Here is a 19,253-nt window from a genome sequence, read left to right on the forward strand (position 1 = left end):
TGAAACCATTGGGATGCATCAACGTGGTGCAGGCTCGCATATGCTGGCGCCAGCAGCGTTCTGCAGAAAGGGAGATGGATAGGTGAGAGGAAACTCGAACGTGAGACGTTACTGCCCCGCCCCTCGGTGGACACCCCGAAAAAAAAGAAACCCCTCCAAGAGCCCACTCAGCGCCCGCTCAACGCTCATGTTGCCACACAGTACCATGGCTACCGCAGTTTTCCAACAAAGGCCATCTGATTTCAAGGCGCGCATTGTCAGACTCACACAAGGGATCGTAGAAAAGGCAATTCAATAGCCTTTGATCAAAATGGGACGGCAGAGGGAGAGAGGCCCCAACAGCGGGTGAAGGTTTGGGACCTACTTGTTGGGGCTTGGAAGGAAACTTTTTTCTGCATAACGACCGCCTCACCGCCCTGGGAAGTGGGCCATTCTGGGATTAGCGCTCTCGCTGATAAAGCGATAAGCAGGGATCAGCGAGGACAAGCAGGGATGTGTCTGAGTCGGCAGCGGCTGGATGCACACCAATCATTGGGGGGGCAATTCTTTTGGACGACTGACGGGCAGGTGGCCGAGAGAGAGAAAGTGGTTGGCCCAGCAGCCCCCAGATGCTCCAGAGCCCCCTCCCCCAAGGGCAAAGGCGAAAAAAAAAGTTTTCGGTGATGCCTACCCCTCCATCCCAATTCTGTGCCTCCCTGTGGGTCCGGCGGCGGCGTGTGTGTGTCGCAAAGCGCTGTGTGGTGTCCAGTGTGCCAGTGCAAAAGTGAATCAATCTGTCCTGGGCCGAAGGCAAAGCCTGGCTTGCACCCTTTAAATATTTCCCCCACCGCCCTCCCACACCCACAAGTTTTTCTTTCTGCCACCTCCAGGTCTCTCCTCAGCTTTCTTTCTTTTTCGTTTGGACTGCCAGCTCTCCACTCAGTCTTTACATATTCTTGCGACTTCTCTCTAGAAGAGCCAGAATAGAGTAGACGTCTTCGACCCTCCATCGAGATATCTACGGGCTCGCCTATCGTCGCCGTCGGTCACTTGCCTTTTCGCAGGATACCCCCGAATAGACTACCCTCCACCCTCCCAGCAACATTGTTTAGACGGCGGGATTAGATTCCTTAGACGTCTTCTCTAGTCTCCACGACATTTTTTCGACGTTTCGATCAAATCACACAAAACCCGATAAAATGGCTCCCTCCGAGAACGCCGCCAGCATCAAGGTGCTCGATGAGCTCATGCAGAAGCTCACCATCTCCAAGGAGGCTGATCAGATCAAGGAGGCTTCGGCCGCCCTTGCTTCCTTCATCAACGGTCGCATCGAGGACCTTGATACCCCCACCAAGTAAGTTTTTTTGTGTTGGGCCCCGCTCCCCTGTTCGCGATAACCCCTCGCCAAGCCCAAACCCAAGCCTAGTCCAGCCACTCCTTGACAGCAGCAGCAGCGCGGCATATCGGGCATATCGTGGCTTCTTGTTTCTTTGTGTGCGTGCGAGCGACACAAAGAGACACATTGGCCGGGCTCGCTGCCTGTCGCAGACCGCCTCGACAGGAGGTTGTCGTGCCGTGCTGCGCTGTCAAATCAGGGTGCGGCTTTTAGCTGCAGGGACCAGTTTGGTGGGAAAAATTTTTCAGATGGCATTTCGAGCGTCGCACCAGAATTTGGAGAATTGGAGGCTGACATGTGAACCCCTCATTTTCGCAGGACCGTCGAGGCTCTCAAGAAGCAGCTCGCCAACAAGAAGGATGCCACCGTCCGCGAGAAGGCCCTCCTTGCCATCCAGGCTATTGCCCAGCACTCCGAGGTCTCTTCTGCCGTTGAGCCCTACCTCGTTGCTCTTCTCCCCAGCGTCCTGGCTGGCGCTGGTGACAAGATCACCGCTGTGAAGAATGCCGCTTTCGCCGCTGCTCTGGCCATCGCCGAGGCCATCAACCCCAACGCTGTCAAGGCCGTTCTCCCCGCCTTGATTGACTCCCTCCGCAATGCCCAGAAGTGGCCCGAGAAGATGCTTGTCCTCGATTTCATCGATGTCCTCATCAAGACTGCCCCCGCCCAGACTGGTCTCCGTGTCCCCGACTTGATCCCCGTCATTTCCGAGGCCATGTGGGACACCAAGAAGGAGGTCAAGGACCGTGCCTACAAGACCATGGAGCAGCTCTGCCAGCTTATTGTCAATCGCGATATCGAGCGCTTCATTCCCGAGCTCATCAAGTGTATCGCCAAGCCCGAGAATGTCCCCGAGACTGTCCACTTGCTCGGTGCCACCACCTTCGTCACTGAGGTCCAGGAGCCCACTCTTGCCCTCATGGTTCCCCTTCTTGATCGTGGTCTCGCCGAGCGCGACACCGCTATCAAGCGCAAGTCGGCCGTCATTGTCGACAACATGTGCAAGCTCGTCGACGACCCCAACATTGTCGCTCCTTTCTTGCCCAAGATGATGCCCGGTCTCCAGAAGAACTACGAGAACTTGGCTGATCCCGAGGCTCGTGAGAAGACCAAGCAGGCTCTTGACACCATCATCCGCGTCGGTAACGTCGTTGACGGCAAGATCCCCGAGGTCCGCAACCACGGTGATATCAAGACCATCCTTGGCCACTTCAAGGAGGTCCTCCCCGCCAAGCACGCTTCTGCTCTTGAGAAGTTCGCCCCCGTCCTCGAGTACGCCGCCGCTGTTGCTGGCCAGCTCGTCGACGAGAAGGAGACCGAGTCCGCCGTCTGGGCCGAGGCTGTCAAGCCCTACGTCGCTGTTGTCGTTGGTGATGACGAGGCTCAGTCCATCACTGACGCTCTCCGCAAGCGCGCCAACCCCGATCTCGCCGAGGGCGATGACGGTGAGGAGGACGACGAGGAGGGTGAGGATCTGTGCAACTGCACCTTCTCGCTCGCCTACGGTGCCAAGATCCTTCTCAACCAGACCCATCTCCGCCTCAAGCGCGGCCAGCGCTACGGTCTGTGCGGTCCCAATGGTTCCGGAAAGTCCACCCTCATGCGCGCCATCAACAACGAGCAGGTCGAGGGCTTCCCCAAGCAGTCCGAGGTCAAGACCGTGTTCGTCGAGCACGACTTGGACTCTGCCGATACCGAGATGACCACCATCGACTGGACCATGAAGAAGCTTGCCGAGGCCGGCGTCGACGTCAGCCAGGCTGAGGTCGAGAAGCGTCTCAGCGAGTTCGGCTTCTCCGAGGACATGATCAAGAACGAGATCACTGCCCTCTCCGGTGGTTGGAAAATGAAGCTGGCCTTGTGCCGTGCCGTCTTCGAGGCTCCCGATATTCTCCTGCTCGACGAGCCCACCAACCATCTCGATGTGAAGAACGTGAAGTGGCTCGAGGACTACCTCATCAACTCCCCTTGCACCTCCATCATCGTCTCTCACGACAGTGGTTTCCTCGACAACGTGTGCCAGCACATCGTCCACTACGAGCGCTTCAAGCTTAAGCGCTACAGAGGCAACCTCGCCGAGTTTGTCAAGAAGCACCCCGCTGCCAAGTCCTACTACGAGCTCGGTGCCTCCGACATGGAGTTCTCCTTCCCCGAGCCCGGTTTCCTCGAGGGTGTCAAGACCAAGGCCAAGGCCATTCTCCGTGCCACCAAGATGTCCTTCCAGTACCCCGGCACCGCCAAGCCCCAGATTTCCGACATCTCCTTCCAGTGCTCGCTCGGTTCCCGTATTGCCGTCATTGGTCCCAACGGTGCCGGCAAGTCCACCCTCATCAACGTGCTCACTGGTGAGCTCATCCCCACCGCCGGTGAGATCTACCAGCACGAGAACATCCGTATCGCCTACATCAAGCAGCACGCTTTCGCCCACATCGATAACCATCTCGACAGCACTCCCTCCGAGTACATCCAGTGGCGTTTCCAGACTGGTGAGGATCGTGAGACCATGGATCGTGCCAACAAGATCATCACCGAGGCTGATGAGGAGGCCATGAACAAGGTCTTCAAGGTCGAGGGCACCATGCGCCGTGTCATTGGCATCAACTCCCGCAGAAAGTTCAAGAACTCGTACGAGTACGAGTGCTCTTTCGCTCTCGGCGAGAACATTGGCATGAAGAACGAGCGCTGGGTTCCCATGATGACTGCCGACAACGCTTGGTTGCCCCGCTCCGAGCTCCTCGCCTCCCATCAGAAGATGGTTGCCGATGTCGATATGAAGGAGGCCCTTGCCTCCGGTCAGTTCCGTCCCCTCGTGCGCAAGGAGATCGAGGCTCACTGCGCCAACTTCGGTCTCGATGCCGAGCTTGTCTCTCACTCCCGCATGCGCGGTCTCTCCGGTGGTCAGCGTGTCAAGGTCGTCCTTGCCGCCTGCTCGTGGCAGCGTCCCCATCTCATCGTTCTTGATGAGCCTACCAACTACCTCGATCGTGACTCTCTCGGTGCCTTGTCCAAGGCCCTCAAGAAGTTCGAGGGTGGTGTCATCATCATTACCCACTCTGCCGAGTTCACCAAGGATCTCACTGAGGAGGTGTGGGCTGTCATGGACGGCAAGATGACTCCTTCCGGCCACAACTGGGTGCAGGGCCAGGGCTCTGGTCCCCGCCTCAAGGGGGATGACGGCGAGGAGGAGGAGAAGTTCGATGCCATGGGCAACAAGATTGTTAGCACCAAGAAGAAGGCCAAGCTTACCAGCTCCGAGGCCCGCAAGAAGAAGAAGGAGCGCATGGCTCGCCGCAAGCGTGGTGAGGAGGTATGTCTCTTCCCCTTTCCATCTACTGCACTACCAAGACAGCAGTTTGCTAACTCTTTCGATAGGTCTTCAGCGACGAGGACGAGTAAACGTCACGCGCTCGACATCTTTTCAGCATGAGTTAAGCGTTACGAACAGGTTCACAAAAGTTGCTTTTTCACATTCTGGGTTCGGGTTGCATGGGTGGTCTGGCCTCACTGGGTTTCTGTCTTTTATGTCCTGTCATGATCATAATTTCTCTTTTAGCCCGTTACTGTATCTATGCCTGGCAGCATTGGGGCGCATGATCTTCCAAGGACTGGAGACCCTTGGATGCATGGTTGTGTTTTCTAGATGCCGGACAGGAGGGAGAGATACCAAAACGAAGGGGTGGAGAGTTTGTCTCACGAATAGAGAGCAATATAGATCTTTAGATACGCCTGTGTGTCCATGTTGTGTGTTTATTGTGTTTATCAGTTGGGGTGTTGACTTGATGTGTTTTGACTTGGTTGGGTGAGGGTTGAATGGTTGTCTGCAAAGGGTAACTGATTTGCACTTTGTACAATCAACAATCGGGGGCTGAATAACGTGCTTTTGGCGTTTTGAGGCACAGCCGGGAAGCCTTGGTACAACCCCACGATCACGGCATCTCAGATCTTGTTCCTGAAAATCTGGAGGCGTTGTTTGAGCATGGATATGGTCCCCGTCCAGCAGAAAAGCTTGATTAGGATCGGTCCGGCAGCTGAGCGATCGGCGCGCACGTTCTAGACCGGCATTTCCCCTTTTGGTCCTGATGATGCTTTTTTGGGCCTCCTTTCCGTATGAGCTGTCTGCAGACTGCAGACTATCGATAGTGCGTCAACTGTTCGGTCCGCTTACCGACCACCGCCGGCCCATCCATGTCGACGATCAGCTTGGTCGTCCCCTGACAATCTTTCTGTCCTTCTGAGACATGCAGCCATCTAGAGAGCACGTTCTCAGCCAAACCTAGCCGGCAGACGACGATCCGACCAAGATGTGGTTCGTGCACTTGGTGGCACGGATGATCTTGCACCTTTTTCTCCTCAAGAGGCTGTCATTGAACCCAACTTGGTCCAACAACTCGGATTGGCATCGTGGGGGTGAAGAGTTTCAATGGCCGTGTTGGTTGGTATCATCACTCAGAAGTGTGAATGGCATCATCTTTTTCATCGAGCACGACAGGAAAGGCGGCGGGTGGTGATGGTTGACAGAACCCATCAAGGAGGAAGTGATGGGCAGGATGGCGATGCGTATAAGTAGAAGAACAATCAACTTAACTTCTCAACAATCTCATCAGATCACCATCGTCACTCCTCTCTTCAGTATTCTTACCATCTTCGAAACAGCATCAGCACCACAATGCAAGGTCTCCTCGGCTTCACACTCTTGGGAAGCTTCGTCTCCTACCTTCAAGGAGCGGCTGCCAGTCCAGCAACTGCCGGTGGCACTGAGAAAAGGAACCCTCTCGGTCTCAGTCTTCCCCCTTTGATTCCCTCCATCCCGGGAGTCACTGAGCCCCTGGCTTCCAATGCACCCCCTCTGCCTATCCTGCAGCTTCCTACGCCCCCCTTGGCCAGTCCTCCGTTTACTGCCTCCAACATCAAGCCCAAGAAGATTGGTTACTTCTGGACTGGTGCTGGTGACAACTTGCACAAGGACTTCCTGGCGACAGTCAGCTTGGATGATGTATGCTCTCCCCTATTAATGGTAAAGTCTGGTTGCTGACCGCTAACAAGGACACCTTTGGCACATTCATCCAACTCACCGATGTTCCCACCAGCGGTAATTCTCCTCATCATCTTGGAGCGTCTTATGACGGCAAGACCTTGATTGGCGGCGGTCTTTTGTCTTTGCTCAAGACTCAGGATACTGCCTTTTACTTTGACGTCTCGGACCCGTACCGCCCCAAGTTTGACCACAGCAACCGTGCCATCTTGTCGTCTATTGTCGATGAGATTCGAGCCAAGCCTGATGGGTATGTTCTTTCTTCATCGTCCGACTGTCTTCTCTTGCCTACTAATCTTGTTGTGTGCACCACAGAGGCTTCTACATCACCTACATGGGCTCTGCAGTGGGCACCTCCCCCGGCCGCCTCGTCGAGACCGACGCCCGCGGCAACATCATCCACGAGTGGCCCGAAGTCACCGACATCCCCTCCACCCTCAACATCCTCGGCCAGCAGTTCTCCCCCCACGGCCTCACCGTCGACTACGACAAGCAAATCGCCCTCACCTCCGACTTTGTCGTCCCCATCACCATCCTCAAGCCCACCCTCGGTATACAAAAGGCCGACACCCTCCGCCTCTTTGACCTTCGCACCCACAAGATCCTGTCGACAATCACCATCCCAGGCGGCCAGGGCATCCAGGACGTCAAATTCATCCCCAACCACCCCGAGACGGCCGCGCTCGCCACCGCCGTCGGCCTCGGCCAAGTCTGGGTCATCTACCCCTTCCGCACCAAAAACGCCAAGCAAGGCACCGCCGAGCTCCTCTTCGACTTTGGCCCCAAGGCCAAAAACTCATTGGCCATCTACTCGGACATCTCCGACGACGGCAAACTAGCCTACTTCACCTTCACCCTCGGCAACCACGTCGCGGCGCTCGATATCTCTGATCTGAGCAACCCTGTGAGGCTGGACGACCCCAACGAGACCCAGCCTATCATCGGCCCTCACTACGTCAAGATCAGCCCGGATAAGAAGAACTTGTTGGTCCTTGGGTATTTTGTCCAGGCGGGTGACATCTCGGTTGTCAACACGCCTGGTGATTACAAGGCTCACTGGTTGGATCTGGACGCGAACGGCAAATTTAGCTGGAACAAGACGATTGATTTCGAGAGGGAGTTTGCAACCACGAGGGGGGGTGCGAGGCCGCATAGTGTGGTTATTTATGACTTGAGCGATCCGGCTGATCCAAAGTATTATTGAGTGGCGGAGAGAGGGGATAGGGGTGAGGAAGGGGGGTGGTTTTGAGGGGGTTGGTTGGTCATTCGCTTCTCAGGGTTGGGGGGGCGTTCACCTGTTTTTAATGCTTGTTGTCTCTTTGGATTGTTGGATGACTTTTGTTCTTGATGAGGATAGTTAGTTGAAGTGGTACAGATAGTAATGGTAGTTTTTCCTTGTTTGCTACAACGCCTTGATTTCCCGCTGATACCCCTTTTGACCCTTCAACTTTCAAATTTGAATCACCAAGATGTATACTTTCCCCCCTTTCTCCCACCCCCTTTGTAACACCCTCATAGAAGAACAATGCGCACATCCTCCGCTTTCAAGACCCCATCAACAATCAACTCAGCCACAGTCTTTGGCAGCTCAAACTGCACCCCATTTCCAGGCTGCCCAAACCACGGCCTGATCGGACCAGACCGGACGACAAATGGGACGAGAACCGAGTAGACGTGGTAGTTGTATGGAACCCTGTTTGACACATCATCAGCCAATCTCTTCTCAACCAACTCATTTTCGAGAAAACATACCCAGTATCAGCCGGAGTATTCAAGTTCGTCGGCGGCAGCGCCCTCTCTGTCAAATCCAAATCAGCTTTTTCATCCCCCCTCACAGTGGTAGGTATTTAATCAACCCCACAGAATAAACAAACTCACGTTGATAACCGGCCCCAGCAGGGCTGACAAACGTCCCCGTCTCCCCGCCAAACCGATCGAGCAGCGTCCCCCTCCCGAGCGTGACCTCCCCCACAATCGGCAGGCCGCTGTCCCCAAGGACGAACCCGTTCTCCTCAGGGTACCACCACCACCCAGTACCGGTGACGTTGAACCAGGTGTCAAGAAAGACACCAGGGCACAGGCCCCCGAACCGGTCGTAAAACTCGGTGATGGAGTCCAACGGCTCACGCCTGGGGAGGCGGGTAGGGCCGAGGCGGGAGTCGCCGCAGAGGTACTTGTTGGTTTGGGAGGGGTCGTAGGCGGTTCCTTTGCAGTAACGGGGGCCGTTCAGTTTTCCGCACGTCGAGGAGGAAGAAGACGAGCCGCGACCTCCTTGGTGCCAGTGGGGTGGGAGGGCAATGTCAGCGGCCGCGGCGACATCGGCGTTGGCAGCCTCCTCGGGGACAGGCAGGGGGTTGGCTAAAACCAAGGGAAGGGCAGCGAGGAGGAGTTGGCGGATCATGATGGGCAACTGAAGGGGAAGGGGAAGGGGAAGGGGAAGGGGGGATGTCAAAAAAGAGTGGACAGGGGTGGGACAATGGTGAGTGGCCTGGTGTTCAACATCGTGAGAGGGGACGACGGGAAGGCCATTTTATATCTGTGTTTCCCCAATCACTCAGCTGTGAGATGTTCACCGTGTGTTCCCAAAATCAGACTCGGCTGCCACGGAGGGGAAAAAAGAAGCGGTCGGTGATTTGGATCACCGTGACACGAGAACAGCGTACCGGAAATGTAGATTTTGCGGGCCTCCAGGTACAGAGACTGAGACATTCTTCGAGTTAGACTTTGAAGATCCTCGATAGATCTATGGAACGCGTCTTGGCATGTGCTGCATCGCGTTCTCAGAAACGAGTTCGGGGTAAATGCTATGAATTAATGCTACCCTAACTCATACAGGGAATGATTCAGCATGCTCCGGACTACACGCGTCTTACCTGTCTTATGTATAAACACTTTCTGTCCACGAATTTACTTGCAAGCCCTTTTCCGCCATTGGCGCGTCGCGCAAAAATTCTAATGGCATCCAGACGAGGTGGCCCTTGATTTGGTCTAGCTTTTGTCTGACTTCGTGACCAGGTATCATGCGATCGAAAATGTGTCCTGCCTTTACGCCCTTGGGCGGCATGTAACCGTTGTAATCATCAAACGTTTTGACTATACGCATGATGGGTCAGTAAAGATTGATCCAGATCTATGGTCGAGTAGCATACCGTGATCATCTGGGTCGGCATGGAATAGCTGCCGGAATACCTCAGTGTTTTTCGACGCTCGGGACGTCCACATCTCCCAGAGCTCATCGCTCAGGGGATCCTCCACAAAATTCCAAGAATCATCTTGATCTCCCACATCGTTGGGCGAGTCGTCGCCGGGCGGTTGTGCATTCGGGTCATCGCTGCCGTCAAGATCCTGTGGCGGAAGCAGGCCGAGGTGTTCGCGCCAGAGATACCGCCGAAGGGTGGCAGCATGCCAGCCGGCCTCGTATGGCTTGCCGTCCATGGTGGACTGAAACGTCTTTGTATCCTCCATGACAATGCTCAATTCGCTGTCGTGATAGCCTAATTGGCTTCGGTCATTCAGGTTGCTGGATCCGCAGACGACGATGCGGTCGTCGACGATGAGAAGCTTGGCGTGAATGTACAACTCCTCCTGGACCCAGTGATTGACCTCATCCTCCTCGTCTCCATCCCAAGGAACCTCTGACAACTTCCCTTGATTGGCCATGGCGTAATGAGCAACACTTACAGGAGAGTTCACACCCATGTCTCCATTCTTGGCTGCTTCAAATCGCCGCTTGATATCGGTATCTCGTTCACCAACTGAGTTCTCTCTTGCCTGCTCCAAATTAACTGGCATCTCACCATGAACGGTCCGCGCCTGACCACCATGTTGCTCACTCCTGTGACCCATATGGCTGTCACGACCACCATCCGTGTCTATTGTGCCGTGGATACCCTCGCCCATCACCTCCTCAGCTTCAGCACGCTGCAGTTCCTGGTACTTGATTCCCGACTCTTCCTCTTGCTTCTTGATGGCTGACGTCCTGTTAAGACGGTCATAACTTCTCAGGTTGAAGAAGAAAATGTGCTTCGTTGGATCGACACCCTCCTTCTTGATCTGTTCAAAGATGCTGTGCTCGCCCCTGCAGATTGACTTGTACTGGTAATCCATGATGGCTCGAGTCCCGATGGCTCCGTCCTCTCGCAGGTCTCCGGCGAAGCCGGGCACTGCTGGGATGAGGATCATGACGCGGAATTTGCGGCCCTCCTTGGCAGAACTCACTACAGCATCTACAATGGCACGGCCGATTACGTTATGGATGGGGTTCTGCTGGTCGCCTGTCGCTGTGATGAAGAACTGGTTTTCGATGTACACGTAATGCTTGGCGTTGCGAATGATGTCGGAATAAGCGTTCTGAATGGAATGGTCAGTGAGAATGCCGCTTGACCAATCGGCACTAGACCGGATGATCTGTGCATGAACACTCCCCCGATGGTCAAGATGCTTTGTTTCCATGGGTGAGAGCGGATGGGTAACATAACCACCGACAGGGTGCTTGGGCCTTTGCACGCCCACAAGATCTTCATCCTCTCCCTGCCGACCTCTCAACTCGAGCCACTCGAACCGTTTGTCCCTTTTGTACTTGTCTCGCTTGACAAAATTCCAGCGGAGAACGAAATGTTCGGCGATGTCGTAGACGCAGGGGCCAATCACCCCCATGGCAACATCATGCCAAGGCATCCTTCCTGACTCTGCTTTGCTCAGCTCGTTTTGTTTCCAGTCATCAACGTTCTTAAAGTCCATGATTCGGTTGTTGTTGAAGTCTTGACCGGGCCAGACTTCGTTGCTGACACCCTCTGGATGCAAGTCGGAGAGAGCATGGTTGTGGCTGTCCCATCTCCCAAAGCACAGATCCAACCCGCCAATGAAGGCCATCTCGTAGTCAATAACGATCAACTTTTCGTGATGAGCCCAGTAAAAAGTCATGTCGGCCGCGTTCTCTAGCACGTTGTGATCTGGGTGACGCATAATTTTGATGTTGCCGTAGCCAGGAGAGCCTTCAGGGCACAAGGCCTGGAGCGCATGCTTTGTGTGCTCCGAGTTGCAAGTGAGAGCAGCCTGGACTTCTCGGTAGACCATGACGTAGATCTTGACCCCAGCTTCGGCTCGACGTTTTAGCACTTGGTCTAGACGCCATTCCTTGTTGAAGTAAGGAGGCCGGCGTAAAAAGAGTTCGGGGGACAGCCACCAGTCCGCAATGTAGATGGTTTCCTTGGCCTTCTCGAGGGCGACTGACACTGCCTATTTCTGAGTTAGAAACAAGCTGAAATGGCAACATAAAGGGGACAAGTGGCTTACCCAAAAGTAGTCCCGTCCATCTACATACCACTTGACCATATTGCCCTCTCTTTCAGGGAAATACGAGTCGAAACGGTGGGACTCAGCTATCCTAGCGCGTTTCTCGTCACAGGCTTTCTCATGCTCCTCATCATGGCGATGCTCGGGATTGAACTATGGCGGGTCAGTTTGCCATTGTCAATAAGGGGGCATTGAGAAGTAGATCTTACCAAGTTTGCAAACTTGCCAATTTTATGCTTCGTGTGAACCATGTGAACCTTGGTATCGTGAAGATGGTGGTTGTGGCTAAGTTTGGCCTTGAGATCATGAAATGGGAGTTTGATCTTGTCCCCCAGGCTGTGGCGATGCTCGCCAGAGACTTTACCAGTAGCAGATGAGTGGGCCATTGTTGTGATGGTGGCAGTTCTCAGATTGTTTGACAAGCAGGTGCTGAAAGGTGGTTAGTTAGTGATTGGGGAAAGGCCGGTTTTAAGGCTAGTCCCTCTCTTCAAGAGGTTGGCATCTGGTGTGGGCGGCGGGATGTCGTGCGATGATGACGGCCGGGTTAGGCGAGCAAGTTCAAGGGAACAAGGCAGAGGCACAACACCAAGAAGACTGGACATGTGGACGTGCCGACTTCCGTTCGGGAATAGGTTCAAAATTCGCAAAGAGTTGGGGAGTTGGCGGGGGACGGGAGCTGGGACGGGGGACTGGGATTCCTCGAGACCCTTAAGGTAGCAGATATTCTCGAGGGGTCGTCATTGGCTTTGTCGGGTGCATGAACTGTATAACGTCCCATCAAGAAACAAGTGCATCAGTCCTCGGCTTACGAGCGGTTCTAAAGTGGAGGGGGCCGTCGTTTGGTAGGTAGCCTGGAAAACAGCTGTGGACGGGTGCGCGGCGCCGCCTGGATGACGTCATGTTAGGAGGATGCAATTGTGAGTGAGTGAGTGCACTTGAGGTGGGAGAGATGGGACTAGGAAAGTAATGGCCATTTTGCCCAGGTTCGAGAACTATTATAAGCTTTATTCAATATCGAAGCTGAAAACGAGACGAATCAGCTGGCAGGATGGGGTGCTTCCTCAGCTGGCCTGTCCCAGCGAGAAGTGACTGCGCATCATTCGACCTTTCCTGCCCATGACCTTTTCTTTGTGCCCGAGGGCTCTTTGAGGGTTGGAAGATAGCAGTGCTTGTTTGATTTGAACCCCGTATCTCTCCTTTCAAAAACAAGTGCCCATGCGACGGCAATGTCCGCATTTGCCAAGAGATTGGTCGCAACATCACACCTTCACCTTCAGACACACGTGATGGATACTCACCTTCACCAAGCCAACAGTGAAGCGGCTGCGGGGGCGGGGTAACTCCCTGTCCTGTTAGGGGCGAGGGCGGGGCAGCGGCTAGCGTAGCGGTTAGGGGTCCGTCGGGCATGTTCCAGCTCCCGTCCAAGGCTCAATTGACCGCCTCGTGTTCCATGTTCCTGCACCGAACCCCCAGCTTATCTCGAGTCGAGTCCAACTTTCAACCAACCTTCACCATCCAAAACACCACCATGGCCGCCGCCGCCGTTGTCCAAATCCCCGCCGGGGCTACCTTCCTTGAGACCTTCAAGAAGTCCTTCGTTGATGTCCCAATCGATGCCGAGAAGGGCAATGCCATCTCCACCGCCGAGTTCCTTGAGGCGGCCGAGTCCTTGACCACCATGTTCGATGTGCTCGGCTCCATCGCCTTCTCCCCTGTCAAGAAGGATATGTTGGGCAACGTCGAGGTGCGCTGCTATTATACCCGTTGGTTAGGACGTCAGCTAACCACCCTTTCCTGCTAGAAAATTCGCAAGCGCATGCTTGCCGCCCCCCTCGAATCCCAGAACATCCAGGATCTTGTGAGGAACGAGCTCAAGACCAAAAGCCATACCGCGACGGAGGGGTTGCTGTGGCTGGTCAGGTGAGGGCGCCTTGATCTGTTCCATAGCCAAGTCAAGTTACTGACAGTGGTCTGTGACAGGGGTCTCGAATTCACATGCATTGCTCTTAGCATGAACATCGGCTCAACAGAGGAGCTCGCCGACTCCTTCGGCCGGTCTTACAGTGCGACTCTCATGCGACACCACAGCTTCCTGGTGAAGCCCATCTTCAGCGCCGCCATGAGAGCGTGCCCATACCGCAAGGACTTCTACGCCAAGCTTGGTGACGACGAGCAAAAGGTTCAAGAGGAGCTTCGCAAATACCTTGCTGCTCTCGACAAGATCGTCAACATTCTCAAGGGATTCTTGGAGAGCAAGGAGGCCAAGTGGTAAACGGTGGGGAAAACCATTTTCGGGGGACGCAAAAAGCATACGCATCTTATACGGGATAATACCTACCCATGCCACACATGCAATTCTCACTCAAATTGCCAGAGCTCAGCTCAGGTCCCGGCTCTCAGCTCTCAGCTCCCAGCCACTGCCGACCCTCACCACCGGCTGTGCTCCGCTCTGTGTAGTCTCCACTAGATAGGAGCTCAAACATGGTACCATCCCTCACCATCAACTACACCACGTCTCACTTGTATGTAGTGCAAAGAGCTCCACCATCGTCCACAAGGAAATGATATATTCTGCAATATCACCACGCAGGTAGCCGAGGCGCAGGCCCGCAACTGCTCGCATCTCGCTGTGCTCTGACAGTGGCAGCTTAGGGTGTCCCCTGAAGGTCTGTCTCAGATGGCCTCAAAGTCTTGGCAGACGACGTCATCGCGAGAATGCGGCCGCTGAAGCATCTGGCGAGGCAAACAAATATGAGCTACGGGCTTTTGTAGGTTTAATATCAGGTCCAGCCATTGGTTACACTACCTGGGGGGAATGCAGATTGACTGAGCGCACTCTGCCTGATGCCTATCTTGGGACGCCATCACGTTGGACTGGTTCCACAGAATGATGTGTGACTGAACAGCCACACGGCGACCATGGAGCGGCCAACTAGTGACAGGACGGACTTGGGGCCGGCGAAGAGGCATGACGGGCGTCGGCAGACGGGTCCCAGAATTTCTGTGGCAACATCTTGGCTGGTGTTGCAAAGTGACTTTGGAGCCGCGCCTCATCCATGCGCAAACGCGGTGGGAGACGGAACTCAGTATGTACAAGTCTAAGACTTGAAAGTTTGTTAGCTCGGGCGCTCGGACCAGCAACTTTAAACAGCCATATCTTTTGGCTTATAATAGCTACAACGAAGCGGAAAAATAGATAGAATAGATGAGTAAAGGTTCTCGAGTTTGTAAATACCCTTTTTTCCGCGTAAAAATTGGTGCTTGTAGAGAAAAGTTGTGAGTTGTTGGAAGACGGCGCCACTTTAACGAACTTGGAGTGTATTCTCATAGTCCGGCCACTCGTATCCAGCCACTACTCGTAAAGTGCCAGCTAGGTAGCCAGCTCGGTAGCCAGCTAGTTTTGTGGCAGCCAAGGACCGTGTTCCACAGCGAGGCAGAGTATATGCCCGAGCTGCCCAAGGCTGCTTTTTGCAGAGGCAGAACTTCCCGGTCAACAGGATGGATGCCTTTCAGTCCAATCCCACAGCGGGAGCGCTGCCCACTCACATGCAGTCACTGCAGTCTCCCCCACCTGTAGCCCAAGCCCCGCCATTGGTAGGTAGGTACCTCTGCCCCCCCAGAACTTATTAGACGCTGGACCCAGCCTCACCGGCCATGTTCCGTCGCCCGACTTCTGTCCACGCTCTGGCTTTCTGCCTTTATTCTTAACCCTCCCCTTTCGACCGCCGCCGTCCTGCAGCAGAGCTGTTGTCGAAATGGAGGCGATCAGGAAGCCCGGGAAGCCCAAGAAATCGGCATCCAAGAGCACCATACTCGGCTGGTTCCAGGGCACCAAGAAGACAGCCAAGGGCAGAGGAAAGTCAAAGAAAGCGCTGTCGCGAGCGGTGCCCATCCTGCAGCTCCCCCCAGAACTCATCCTCCTTGTCCTCGAACTGCTCGATATTACCGATCAGCTCGCCTTCAACCGCACCAACAAGTGGTTCTACTCGGTCATCAATACAGAAATCTACGCCAGAAATGTCCGCTTCGGCGGCTCAACCTGCATGTTATGGGGTGCTGAGCATGGCAGGCTGGGCACCCTGAAGCATGCCCTCGCTGCGGGGGGGAATCTTGATGCTTCGGGGCCGCTGGCTCGCAAGGCAAAGGAGTCGGCGGCGAGCGACACGGAGACAGAAGACAGCGACAATGACAACACCGACGGCGATGACACTAACGATGACGATGCCGATGTCGTGCCAGCGACGCGCACGCTGGACTCCAAACTCCAGCCTTATGCCACCCCACTCCACCTCGCCGCCAAGAATGGCCATCGCGATGTCGTTATCTGGTTGCTCGACAACGGCGTTGATATCAATGCGCCCTCGTTCCGGGTCTGCTCCTGCCACGCCATGAAGTTTGACAGGAATCCCCTGCGAAGGGCTGCCGACTGGCCGAGATGGCGGCCTCTGCACACTGCCATGTGTCACAACGAACGACTGGTGGCCGAGCTGTTGATTCACCGCGGTGCGTCTCTCAGCCTGGATGCCACCCCGGAACACAACCACATGGCCTTGCACACGGCTGCCGCCAACGGGTTGGTTCCCGTCATCAAGCTCCTCGCTCTCAACGACCCCGACCTCGACGCCAACCAGCGTGATCGGTGGGACAACACAGCTCTTCACTATGTTGCCGAACTCTTCAGCGCCCGCGGCTCTGCCGACATCCGAGACACCATCGCCAAGCTGCTGGCCCTCGGCGCTGATCTCGAGGCTCACAATGAGCGTGGTCACACGCCGCTGTTGAATGCATGCTTCAGAGGCAATTTTGCCGTGGCACACAGGTTGGCCAGTATCGGGGCCAATCCCGACCCGCATCGATACATCCGTAAGTTCCGAGATATTCGGCCTCTCTACTTTTGCACCCTGCCACGAGCCGACTTCTTCAACCTCGACGAGGCTCCAGTGAAGCACGATGAATTCGAGGGAAATCGGGTCTCGCTCATCCGGGCACTGGTGGAAGGCGGGGCTAGGGTTGACGCACGCTTCGACAAACGTGGCCATCGTGAGGCCACGGCACTAATGTTGGCCTGTGAGCTCGCTGAACCACGAGCTGTTGCTATGCTAGTCAGGTGCGGCGCCTCGGTCAATGCGCAAGATCGCAGTGGCAGGACGCCGCTGTATTATGCGTGCTCGGTCAGGGTCGATCACCGCGGCGAGGTGGCAGAAATAGCCGTGCTCCTGATTCGTCACGGTGCCCGCATGGATTTGGAGGAGGAACCGATGAGCAGCCCGCTTGACTGGGCTGTGATGCAGCTGCGGTGGACGGAGGACAGGATTTTGCAGGAGATGCTCAAGGAGGCCAACGAAAACAGCGTTACCAGGCCAAAACTGAAGGCTGCTCTGAAAAAGTGCGCCTCCAGCGGGAACTACAAGGCTCTCAAGCTGCTGCTAACGTTTGCCGACGAACACTTTGACGTTACAGATCGGGACGTTAAGTTCTATCTCGACCTCATCATTGAGCAAAGCGACCCGTGGAATCAAGTGGAGACGCTGGAAACAACTCTCAATTTCGGGAGGGTCGTATACAGCAACGAGATGCTTCTTCTCAAGACGATTATGCAAAAGAACAAGGCCCTCAGCATTGCCGTCTTGAACCGCTTCGTGTCTGTCAGTGAACCAACCTTTCTCGGTGGCCAGACATACCTGCATCTTGCATGCCAGTGGGGAGAGGTAGAGGTTGTGAAGCAGCTTCTGGAGAGGGGTGCGGACGTGGACGTGTTTGATGATGAGCTGAGAACGCCTCTGTCTATCGCCGTCACGGAAGACCACCCCAACGTCGCCGCTTGCCTCATGAACGAGGTGGCTGATCCGTACCTGGTGCCGTCGGATGATGTGCTCCAGAAAATTTATGAGGATGACCCTGGTGAGTGGCGCTACATGAAGAAGAGGTTCCTCACAGCGTTCGACCTCGCCGTTCGAGAGAGCAGAATCTCTATCATTAAGGAGATACTCATGCGGTACAACCTACCACCAATACCGCCTCGCCAGTGGAAGGGCAGCTATCTTTACCGAGCCTGTCAGAATCCGAATCTGACACCGCTGAAACTGATCCTGGAACGACTAGAAGACTCGGAGGCGGCAGAGATGTGCTCCATGAGTATCCTCAAAGATGTTTGGAGTGAAAAGATCAGGATGGACGTGGCCGTGAGTGCACTGCAAGCGGCCAAGCTGCTGACGGACGTAGCTGTGGTGAGACACTCGCCTCAGTTCTGGGAGCTGGTGCAGGAGATAGCCATGTGGGAGGGGGCAGACCTACACAAGCTTACGATTTGGGATATGATAATGAAGGAAATGAGGCTAAAAATCACGTCTTGCCATGACAAGGTGGAGGGCGATCTGGCGGACGCAGAATTCCCAAAAGGAACGGGCAAGAAACCGATGGTCTCCATAACACCCGACATGACAGACGAGGAACTTCTCGAGTGCGGATTACCGATTCCCAAAGATTGAAGGGGGGACGAAAAAACAAGTATTACAGGAAGGATGGGTAGTACCGAGTGTTTACATAGACGCGCACATACACAGGGGAATCTGGGTTTCGGCGGATTTACTTTTTCATTTGCTGGAAAACAAGAGTAAGGACGGATATTCAACGGATATGGTGTTTTCTCGTGCCGGGTGGGTTGATCAAGATGCACCACTCACATATTTGGGAACCACAGCACATAAACTGGACGATGGTAATGACATGGTATGGGACTTCAAGGCTGGGAGGGATGGGGGCGTTTCGGAAGAGCGATATGAGCGAGCATCTGTTCTACTACACCTTGCTTTGCTGTTGGTCATATGGTATTCTAGACATGGAAAACAACTGGTCACTGGAGGATTGTGAGCTAACAAATATTGATGTCTTTTCATATTCCCGACGCTCGTCAAGGGCGTCGATCACTACCTTTTGCACCTCCTGACTACTCAAGAACCATACGCTTGTCAGTCAATCGGCTCACTACAACGATTTCCTATAAGATGGAGGAGCCCTTTTTATTTCTCTACCCAAGTGGCCAGCCACCTCATGGAGTTCTGTCGGATAGGTGGGTATGCTCAAAGTTCAAAGCGACGTGCATCCTGCATCTTGCATCCTTCCGCTAGTTTGATAGGTCAAAGTCTGGAACAATTGTCACCAACAACAAAAAAGCCCGTGTGGCGCAATTGGTTAGCGCGTCAGACTTTTAATCTGAATGTTGCGAGTTCGAGTCTCGCCATGGGCGATATCTTTTGCCATATGATGATCTTGACAACACAAATCCATCTCTCCATCATTTTTTTGCATCATCACAATCACATCTCGGCATTTTCGGAATTTGTTTGCGACCCTGTTGGTGTGAACCAACACACAAACAACCCAACATGCAACAGGAAAATAGGGGCTCAGGGGCCTAGCTTGACAGTTCTCTGTGCCGACTTTTTATTTTGTAACGACGCATATCACGATCTGGTCACACGTGAAGCTGCGGAACTGTAGTACCATATCGCCGGCTCCCGAATATACAAGTCTTTGGTGATCCGAACGTCG

At 54.5% G+C, this 19,253-nt stretch overlaps 6 protein-coding genes and 1 non-coding gene across 7 annotated transcripts; 5 read left to right on the top strand and 2 right to left on the bottom strand.

Moving 5' to 3' along the window:
• Positions 1-623: 623 nt before the first annotated feature.
• TEF3 (translational elongation factor EF-1 alpha) lies at positions 624-5,111 on the top strand. The gene is made up of 3 exons (XM_062945264.1): positions 624-1,333; positions 1,694-4,682; positions 4,748-5,111. Exons 1-3 carry the CDS (start codon positions 1,179-1,181, stop codon positions 4,769-4,771), a joined length of 3,168 nt encoding a protein of 1,055 aa, XP_062801198.1. The 5' UTR covers positions 624-1,178; the 3' UTR covers positions 4,772-5,111.
• A 189-nt stretch (positions 5,112-5,300) lies between these two features.
• QC764_301330 (uncharacterized protein) lies at positions 5,301-7,620 on the top strand. Its single transcript, XM_062945265.1, is given in 4 exon segments — positions 5,301-5,988; positions 6,006-6,368; positions 6,419-6,657; positions 6,723-7,620. The coding sequence occupies 4 exon segments, from the start codon at positions 5,914-5,916 to the stop codon at positions 7,609-7,611; spliced, it is 1,566 nt and encodes a 521-aa protein (XP_062801199.1). The 5' UTR covers positions 5,301-5,913; the 3' UTR covers positions 7,612-7,620.
• A 1-nt stretch (position 7,621) lies between these two features.
• Positions 7,622-8,808, bottom strand: QC764_301340 (uncharacterized protein; the record flags this gene model as incomplete). Its single annotated transcript, XM_062945266.1, has 3 exons — positions 7,622-8,100; positions 8,160-8,205; positions 8,286-8,808. The coding sequence occupies 3 exons, from the start codon at positions 8,806-8,808 to the stop codon at positions 7,920-7,922; spliced, it is 750 nt and encodes a 249-aa protein (XP_062801200.1). The 3' UTR covers positions 7,622-7,919.
• Positions 8,809-9,285: 477 nt separating this feature from the next.
• Positions 9,286-12,927, bottom strand: QC764_301360 (uncharacterized protein; the record flags this gene model as incomplete). Its single annotated transcript, XM_062945267.1, has 4 exons — positions 11,912-12,927; positions 11,703-11,855; positions 9,557-11,645; positions 9,286-9,500 (listed from the first exon to the last, which is right to left on the bottom strand). The coding sequence occupies exons 1-4, from the start codon at positions 12,086-12,088 to the stop codon at positions 9,286-9,288; spliced, it is 2,634 nt and encodes an 877-aa protein (XP_062801201.1). The 5' UTR covers positions 12,089-12,927.
• On the top strand, positions 12,444-13,974 carry HET-C (Glycolipid transfer protein HET-C; the record flags this gene model as incomplete). Its single annotated transcript, XM_062945268.1, has 3 exons — positions 12,444-13,446; positions 13,504-13,622; positions 13,683-13,974. Exons 1-3 carry the CDS (start codon positions 13,108-13,110, stop codon positions 13,972-13,974), a joined length of 750 nt encoding a protein of 249 aa, XP_062801202.1. The 5' UTR covers positions 12,444-13,107.
• A 1,483-nt stretch (positions 13,975-15,457) lies between these two features.
• On the top strand, positions 15,458-18,190 carry QC764_301380 (uncharacterized protein; the record flags this gene model as incomplete). The annotated part of the gene is made up of 1 exon (XM_062945269.1): positions 15,458-18,190. The coding sequence occupies one exon, from the start codon at positions 15,458-15,460 to the stop codon at positions 18,188-18,190; it is 2,733 nt and encodes a 910-aa protein (XP_062801203.1).
• Positions 18,191-18,874: 684 nt separating this feature from the next.
• On the top strand, positions 18,875-18,948 carry QC764_0047900. Its single transcript has one exon. It is a non-coding gene; the product is annotated as a tRNA-Lys (tRNA).
• Positions 18,949-19,253: the final 305 nt, after the last annotated feature.

This window comes from Podospora pseudoanserina, chromosome 3 (assembly GCF_035222485.1).
Source record: "Podospora pseudoanserina strain CBS 124.78 chromosome 3, whole genome shotgun sequence".
Lineage (NCBI taxonomy): Eukaryota > Fungi > Ascomycota > Sordariomycetes > Sordariales > Podosporaceae > Podospora > Podospora pseudoanserina.

Bases quoted from the DNA above. Each gene is read 5' to 3' on its own strand.
- TEF3 (XM_062945264.1), top strand. From the start codon at position 1,179: ATGGCTCCCTCCGAGAACGCCGCCAGCATCAAGGTGCTCGATGAGCTC. The intron at 1,334-1,693 runs GTAAGTTTTTTT...TCATTTTCGCAG, and splicing joins GACCTTGATACCCCCACCAA to GACCGTCGAGGCTCTCAAGA. The intron at 4,683-4,747 runs GTATGTCTCTTC...CTCTTTCGATAG, and splicing joins GCCGCAAGCGTGGTGAGGAG to GTCTTCAGCGACGAGGACGA.
- QC764_301330 (XM_062945265.1), top strand. From the start codon at position 5,914: ATGGGCAGGATGGCGATGCGTATAAGTAGAAGAACAATCAACTTAACT. The intron at 6,369-6,418 runs GTATGCTCTCCC...ACCGCTAACAAG, and splicing joins CGACAGTCAGCTTGGATGAT to GACACCTTTGGCACATTCAT. The intron at 6,658-6,722 runs GTATGTTCTTTC...TGTGCACCACAG, and splicing joins ATTCGAGCCAAGCCTGATGG to AGGCTTCTACATCACCTACA.